This window comes from Triticum dicoccoides, chromosome 6B (genome assembly GCF_002162155.2).
Source record: "Triticum dicoccoides isolate Atlit2015 ecotype Zavitan chromosome 6B, WEW_v2.0, whole genome shotgun sequence".
In the NCBI taxonomy this organism is placed as follows: domain Eukaryota; kingdom Viridiplantae; phylum Streptophyta; class Magnoliopsida; order Poales; family Poaceae; genus Triticum; species Triticum dicoccoides.
Genome location: NC_041391.1, coordinates 590,505,820 through 590,514,290, shown reverse-complemented (window position 1 = coordinate 590,514,290; position 8,471 = coordinate 590,505,820). Strand labels below are relative to the sequence as shown.

General features: G+C 51.6%; 1 protein-coding gene across 1 annotated transcript; it reads left to right on the top strand.

The window, feature by feature from the left end:
• Positions 1-6: 6 nt before the first annotated feature.
• On the top strand, positions 7-2,229 carry LOC119323465 (sphinganine C4-monooxygenase 1-like). Its single transcript, XM_037597132.1, has 2 exons — positions 7-442; positions 1,206-2,229. The coding sequence occupies exons 1-2, from the start codon at positions 212-214 to the stop codon at positions 1,764-1,766; spliced, it is 792 nt and encodes a 263-aa protein (XP_037453029.1). The 5' UTR covers positions 7-211; the 3' UTR covers positions 1,767-2,229.
• The last annotated feature ends 6,242 nt before the right edge of the window (positions 2,230-8,471 follow it).

Here is an 8,471-nt window from a genome sequence, read left to right as displayed (position 1 = left end):
GAAAAGTCCTCCAACCCCAAAGCTCCCCCCTCTCCGTCGGAGAGATCCGGGCCGCCTGCCCCCAATCCCGCCGCCCCCCGCCTCCGAATCCGCGCGGCGTCCACGGGCGTCGGGCGGAAGAAGCCTCGCGCGCGCGCGCGCGCATTTCCTCCGTCGCCTCGTCTCGCCGGGGATTCGGGAGGGGCTGGGGCCCGCGAGGGAGGGAGGCGGGATGCCGATTGGGGTGTCGGACGAGCTGCTCGGCACGTTCGTGCCGATCGCCGTCTACTGGCTCTACTCGGGGCTCTACGTCGCGCTGGACGGCGTGGAGCGCCTCGACTCGTACCGCCTGCACCCCAGGGGCGAGGAGGCCGCCAGGAACGTCGTCTCCAGGGGCGCCGTCGTCAGGGGCGTCCTCGTCCAGCAGGCCTTCCAGGTCGTCGTCGCGCTCACGCTCTTCGCGGTAATCCTCCTCGCCCTTTCCTGTCTATATTCCTTCTGGTTTGCAGATAGACCACCTGAATACGTAGCTTTGGCCTTTGCTGTAGTGGCAACAATGATTTTTAAGGCCTTTGCTGTATTGGTAACCATGATTTTGAGCTGCAAAGTGCCTTTTCTCTTTGCCTCTTCCATAAATGGCACTAGTAGATAGAGAGACGCTTGATAAGCTATCCTGATTCGGAGCTAAAGTGAGTGGCTTACGACGTCGTTGTCTTGGATTGTTTTGGCATGTAACTACCGCATTCCACATAGAGCAAATTTTGGGACCTGGCTATCTGTGATGAAATGAAATATTAAGGAAAGGAAATCAGCATTCCATGCTTATAACTGCAGTTTGGTTTCTGGAGAGTTGCTCAGCCTTACGATTTTGCGTTTATACTTGCCATGGAAGATAAGAAACTGACCGTTGCTAACAAAGAAACCTGACCCTCTGAAATAGTAGCGAGGAGCTGATTCTAGTATTGCTGCTGAGAAGCAGTTGTATATTTGTACAATAGCATACAACATGTTACAAACCCCAAAATTGATGTACCACAAGCTACACTTTATGTTGACTGAAAGTATAACAACATAGCTTCTCATGGGGAAAATTTGATTTGCAGGAATGCCCAATTTAACGAGCAGTTTTTTGAAGTAATACCAGGCCTTTAAAATTCTTGTGTAGTTTACCTGATAGCTTCATTATACACAAGTTACTAAAATGGTTAAATTTTCATGAACTGCAGGTTATTGGCGATGAGAGTGGTATTGCACCGAAGCAGCCTTCTGCTGTGGTGATAGTGCTGCAATTTATCATCGCGATGTTTGTCATGGACACATGGCAGTACTTCATGCACAGATACATGCACATCAACAAGTTTCTGTATAAGCACATCCATTCCAAGCACCACACTCTTGTAGTCCCTTATTCCTTCGGGGCTCTTTACAATCATCCTCTCGAGGGCCTTATTCTGGACACCATCGGCGGTGCTCTCTCATTTCTCCTCTCTGGTATGACTCCACGAACATCCATATTCTTTTTCTCGTTTGCGACCATCAAGACAGTGGATGACCACTGCGGGCTGTGGCTTCCCGGTAACATCCTCCATGCGTTGTTCAACAACAACACTGCTTACCATGACATCCACCACCAGCTCTATGGCAACAAATACAACTTTTCGCAACCTTTCTTTGTCCTCTGGGACAAGATACTCGGGACATACATGCCATACTCTCTCGAGCACCGGAAAGGAGGAGGGTTTGAGTCCCGGCCAGTCAAACCAGTAGAGCAGACCAAGGCTGATTAATACGTGCATATTCTCTGATTCTCGTTCTGCTTAGATCCGATACACGCTGTCCTATCACGCCACCTGATTCTCTAACTATGAAAATGCTGTAGAAGTCTTATATCCTGGTTCATACAGTGAGGGTTTTTCGTGTTTTCTAACACTTTCTTTCTTTTGATTTGGTTTGGGAGTCCCATCTTGTATCAAGGTATAGCGGGTAAAATATTGTATTGTACGAAAGAATACTCAGCATCCACTTGGATTTGTCTCCTCTGGATCGGTATGTACTTCAATCCACATGGTGATGTTAACAAAGAAGGATGATATTAACACTACACGCAGTATGCAGCATCGTGTTGTCCTGCCCATTTGGTTGTCTTCTTTTTCATTTATGTGTTGTGTTGGATGAATGTTGGACATATAAGCCTTCTTTCTGCTGTGTATAATAACCTGCGGAGATGATCCACCAGTGAGCTTTATTGAAGTATAGTTTTGTTTCTGGAGATGATCCACCGGTGAGCTGTGCTGAAATATAGTTGTTTCTGGAGATGATCCACCGGTGAGCTGTGCTGAAATATAGTTTTGTTTCTGCTGATCATAATCACTATTTGACCACAGAAACATCTGTAAAGCTTGCGGAGGTGCCCTTGCAGCTCTGTGTTTTAGTTCTGTAGTTCTGCTGTCAGGCACTCGGGCTATGTTGTGGCGCCGCCAGTCCAGGACTAAACTGAATTTTGTTTGTTCGTTGCAACAGAAGCTTATCTGTAAATAGCTGCTTTCAGGACATCACAGTTTCACAATCTAATTACTACGCATACTTCTTGTCATGAAGTGGCAGGTTTGCTACTTCCTCTGTCCTGTAATATAAGAGCGTTTTTTACACAGAAGATTACTCTATAGCAGCTGAAACGTGTTTGCGCTATGACTACGATCATCTGAGCCAAAAACCTCAACCCAAATATGCCTAGAACATGAACCAGAGTGTCGGACAACTGCTCTGAATTCCTGGATCCTTGGTTAACGCCAGTGTGAAAAGTTCATAAAAGCTTTTTTTCAATGAGGCAAGATTTGTCTGATTAATGGGAGTAGTAGATTAGAATTTACAAAGCTAGCGCACAGCGGAGTGACCTGACCGCTAACAAGATCTCGGCACAAATAACAACACAACCGGATCATCGACACCAATAACAACACAGCCCCATCCTCCCCTCCTTTTTGTCATAACTATTGACCCGTTTTAGCAAATCTCCGACGTGGTGACAAGGAAGGGCCTACCGCACAAGATTCGAGGGAGAGGGGTCATGGTGCGAACCTCTCTCTGTGCGGATGACGCGGCTGTGTTTGTAGCGCCGATCAAAAGAGATGTGGACACCCTGAAGGCCATTCTAAGAGGTTTTGGTGAAGTCACCGGCTTGTGCACTAACTTTCATAAGAGCTCGATGGTTCCCATTCGGTGCAGCAACCTCGGGTTCCCATTCGGTGCAGCAACCTCGACTTGGGCCGCATCACTCAAGGGCTACCAGCTATTAGGGCTTCCTTTCCGCTCCGTTATTTGGGACTCCCGCTCTCTGTGTGGAAGCTGAAGCTCGCTGACCTGCAATTTCTTGTGGATAAGGTGGCAATCAGATTGACAACATATGAGGGTCAAAACATCACCACCATTGGGCGTGCGGCACTTGTCAAGTCGGTTCTCGCTTCCCAAGTGATCTACTTCATCACGCCGCTTGTCATACAACCCATCATCCTGCGAAACACCGACAAGCTTGAGCGGGCCTTCCTATGGTCATGGCCGGATAAGACAACCGGAGCAAATGCAAGGTCAATTGGGACATTGTCAGTTGGCCGCTTGCCTATGGTGGACTTGGAGTCCTCAACACCAACAAGTTCACACGGACCGTGCGTTTGCGGTGGCCTTGGTAAGAGTGGAAGGAGCCCACAAAGTTGTGGGTCAGGAGAGGGAACCCGTGTGATGAGGAAGACCTCAACTTTTTCTATGCCTCTACCACCATCACGGTCGGGAATGGTGCAAGGACTCCTTTTTGGGACTCCCCTTGGCTTCTTGGACGCAAGCCCAAAGACATTGCTCCGCTCATTTACGAGGCTTCCTCCCGGAAGCACTGGAAGGTACGTGAGGCCCTCAAGGAAAACACATGGATACTCAAAATCAGACCGTCCGCATCGGTTTCCATCGAGCATGTCACACAATTCTTCAACCTTTGGATGCTACTGCATGAGGTGCACCTTGATGAGTTTGCTGAGGATGACATTCTATGGAAGCACACAAAATCTGGGCACTACTCCGCAGCCTCTGCTTACAGGGCGCAATTCTTGGGCTTGGTCCTCTCCCCCATGGACCTATTGGCGTGGAAGGCTTGGGCCCCACCTAAAGTCAAGTTCTTTGCTTGGCTCGCGCTTCAAGATAGGATCTGGACTGCCGATAGATTAGATAAGCGAGGTTGGCCAAACTATGGCCCTTGCCCCTTGTGCAGGGGGGTGCAGGAATGTGGTCCCCATCTTTTCTTCAGATGCCACTTCATTATCAGGCTTTGGAATCTGGTTATTCAGAAATTCCGCATCCACGACATGGACACCTCTGCATGGCACTTGTTCTGTTCACGCGTGGTGGGCGAGCACGAGCGTCGTGGGCGATGCCGACTGAAAAGCGAAGGCATCGATTACCATGCCGGTGACGTGGGTCATTTAGAATGAGCGTAAGTGCATAATATTGGGGAACACAGTAATTTCAAGAAATTTTCTACGAACATGCAAGATCTATCTATGTGATTCATAGCAACGAGAGGGGAGAGTGTTGTTTACGTACCCTCGTAGACCGAAAGCGTAAGCGTTATGACAACGCGGTTGATGTAGTCATACGTCTTCGTGATCCAACCGATCCTAGCACCGAACGTATGGCACCTCCACAATCTGCACACGTTCAGCTCGGTGACGTCCCACGAACTCTAGATCCAGCTGAGGTCGAGGGAGAGTTCCGTCAGCACGACGGCGTGGTGAAGGTGTTGATGAAGTTACCGACATAGGGCTTCGCCTAAGCACTACGACGATATGACCGAGGTGGAACATGGTGGAGGGGGCACCGCACACGGCTAAACAATCAACTTGTGTGTCTTGGGGTGCCCCCTGCCCCCGTATATAAAGGAGCAAGGGAGGAGGCCGGCCGGCCCTCCTTGGTGCCCCCCCAAGAGGGGAATCCTACTAGGACTCCAAGTCATAGTAGGTTTCCACCAAAAGGGAGAGAGGGGGAAGGAAGGAGAGGGTGAGGAAGAAGGAAAGGGGGGCGCCGCCTGTCGTGGTTCTAAGTCTGACAGTAGAAAGGGGGGTAGGTATGGAGAGGCAAGATCCTAGCTATGGTGAAGGTGTACACCCGATGTTTACGAGTTCAGGCCCTTCTCGGAGGAAGTAATAGCCCTACGTCTCGGTGCCTGGAGGCGGTCGATGGGATTGTATGGGTTGGATTACAGAGGGTGCGAACCCTTGTGCCAGAGGAGGGAGGTGGCTTATATAGAGTGCGCTAGGACCCCTGCCTACCTCCATTACAAGGGAACTAATGTACATAAAGTAGGGGCGTTACTGGTAACGCCAGCATTAAGTACTCTTAATGCTCATGAAGACTAAGGGGTAAATATCTGGCCGTTGTGTGCTCTCCTGACTACTGGTCTTCGATATGGTCGAGTGATCCTCCTTGTGGTCGAGTGATGATAGGTAACGACCATCGAGTGATGTGACCATCGAGTGGATTGCACTCGACGTATGAGATTGGTGCTCTTCTGTTGACTCTTGGTCTTTTCATCTTCCAGGGTAGGGACCTTGGGTAGGACATATGGGTCGAGCCTATGACCCTACCCCAGGTCTGTATCCTCGTCAGTAGCCCCCGAATGGATTAAGGTGTGAGCAGAAAGTAAGACAACGTTGGACCTGTCCTGTGTTTCGTGTCTCCGCGAGTGTTTCTTGTTGGACTAAACACATGCATTGATACTTCGGAGTCAACTCGGTTGCCTTGATCCATTCAGAAAGTCGTCGACTGAACTGGTGGCCTCATGCCTCGAGTGTCGTGTGGGAGCGTGAGATCTCGGGCGCGATTGCCTGCGGGGAATCCTGGATTCCGCGGGATACAAAATTTCGGAGGCGCGCGCGGGTAGGAGGGCACCGTAAAAGGGGGACCCGGACGAGCCGAGACGCCTCGATTATTGTGCCGCCTTTTTTGCCACATTCGCTGCGCGCAACTGTAGCAGGATTTGACGGGATTGCCCGGCCCCACGCGTCAGTCACTCGGAAGTGAGCCTTTATAAGGCGACGGGACCGGGGTGTTTGCACTGTGCACGCATGCCTCTTCTTTTTCTTCCTCTGCTCCTCCGTCGTACCCAGTGCCTCCGCCTCCAACGCCACCACTTCCCCACCATGGTGAAGGACAAGACTGCGGCGCTAGAGCACGCCAAGAAGGCGACGGGGGCGGCGAAGGGCAAGAAACCAAGCCGTGGATCGTCATCGCGCTCGGGGTTGCCGCCGGGCTGGATCCAAGGCGATTGGATCTGGTCTTCGATTCGGCAGGAGGATCTGACCGAGCTGGAGGAGTCCGGGCTGATCGCGGTGGGGGAGGCTAGGCTGCCGAAGGGAGAGACGGAGCCACATCCTCGATCGGGTGAGTGTGTTTTGCTCGCCACACATGTCGACCGGGGCTTCTCGCTTCCTCCGCACCCTTTCTTCCGTGGGTTCTTGAACTTTTTCGGGGCACAGCTCCACCACTTTTCCCCCAATACCATCACGTACCTAGCCACATTCGTGTCGATGTGCGAGAATTTTTTAGGATGCCGACCGCACTGGGGTCTCTTCAAACACATCTTCACTATTCGTTCCTAGTCGGTTAAGAAGGCGAAGTCGAGTGACTCGAAAACCCATGTGATCCAGATGTGCGGGGGTTTGGGTATCCTAAAGAGGAATAGGAGTGCTTTCCCTGCTGTGACCCTTCCCGAATCTGTCAGGGGCTGGCAGTCGTCCTGGTTTTACCGCCAGGACATTGCGACTCCAGGTCAGTCGACCGGTGTTCCTCCTTTTTCATTCGACCGTGTCCAGACTCCTGCTCCATTGAAGGTCACCGCCGCCGAGACCGTGGAGACGAGGATGTTAGTGGACCGAGTGGTCCAACTCATCAACGATGGAGTCACTGGCTTGGACTTGCTGGAGGTGTTCCTCTCTCGACGGATCCAACCTCTCCAGGCCCACAACCACCCGATGTGGTTGTATTCTGGTCCAGGCGACACCACTCGGGTCCATCCAGAGGAAGTGCCGCTCGACACCGTGGCCTTGTGGTTGAAGGGTATGACGGGCAATTAAGATAACCCCAGAGGATCCAGGCGGGTTGTCCCTTTCGGAAGTGACAACCCACCCGACAAGGTATATTCTCCGTTTCGACTGATTTCCGTTTGCGTTCCGACTGTACTCGGCGTTGGCCAATTCTTGTTTTGACCGATTTGCTTTGCAGGTATTCACTGAGATGTACTCAATGCCCAACGGCGAACAGGCCTTGGTGCAGGACCAGGAGGGGGAGGGCAGCATGGAGGAGAGTGGCGAATGGGAGTCTCCGGGAGAGGAGGATGAGGAGAGCAAGGAGTCAGACGAAGAGGAAGAGGTTTACTCGCCGCCGCGCTCTGAGCGTCGATCCAAGCAGCAACACGATCCATCTGGAGGTCGTGTGAAGAGTGCGGCTCCAAGCGCCACCACCCAGAAGCGCACTCGGACGTCGACTCCGGAGCCGACGGAGAAGGTGGCTAAGCAGCCAAAGGTTGCTCCCTCCAAGACTCGAAAGAGCTGCCGCGAATCAAGATGGATGTCCCCATTGCCTCAGGGTAGGTATCTTGTTTGCGTTTCTGTAAGTCGACTGAATGTTTTCTCGATCCGACTGACTAATTCTTGTGTGCTTTCAGCCCCGCCTCTGCTGCCACTGACATGGATGTTGATAAGGCACCAGAAGATGAAGAAGCCACCTCATGAGCTGGTAAGTCCATTCAACTCAGTTCTGTTTAACTGAATGGGTGGTCGACTGACTGAAAATTTGGTGCTTCTCTTCTTGTGTGGCTCTACAAGATATCGTTGTGCTTCCCGATGATGAAGAAGAGGAAGAGACTCTACAGGAGAGGAAGAAGAGGAGTGGAGGGTCGAGCAGGAGGAGACTCGAAGTCCAAATTCCTCAGTCGACACCGGCACCTGAGACGATGGCTCGGAGCAAAGTCATGTTTGCTGACCCGTTGACGACTGATCGTCCGTCGGGGTCGACTGCACAAACGCCTGCTGCACCGGCACAACTCCACTCGTCTGACCCAGCCACTACTTTGGTCCCTCCGGAGCCATCTCTCTTTGCTACATATCAAACTCCGATGACTCTTCGAGTGCCACTAGGGAAGCTCTTCGCCAGGCGAATCTTGTCATGGAGCAAGTGAAAGTGATGCATCAAGCTATCCAGATAGCCTACAATGCCAGCACTGCTCTTCAGACCAATGTCCAGGTCAGTAAACTTCCGACTGAGCTTTTGAACGTTGCTTTATATCTAGTCACCCACTGGGTGTTCTCCTGTTTGGAACTCGAGTAAACTCCAATTTTGCATTTTCCGAATCAGTGGGGGCATGTCGAGTGCACCCACTGGGTGTAGTCCCCGAGACCACGGTCGGCTGCTGGCAGTCGACTGAGGTCTGATCCTTTTTTTTGAACTCCTTG

Bases quoted from the DNA above. Each gene is read 5' to 3' on its own strand.
- LOC119323465 (XM_037597132.1), top strand. From the start codon at position 212: ATGCCGATTGGGGTGTCGGACGAGCTGCTCGGCACGTTCGTGCCGATC. The intron at 443-1,205 runs GTAATCCTCCTC...CATGAACTGCAG, and splicing joins TCGCGCTCACGCTCTTCGCG to GTTATTGGCGATGAGAGTGG.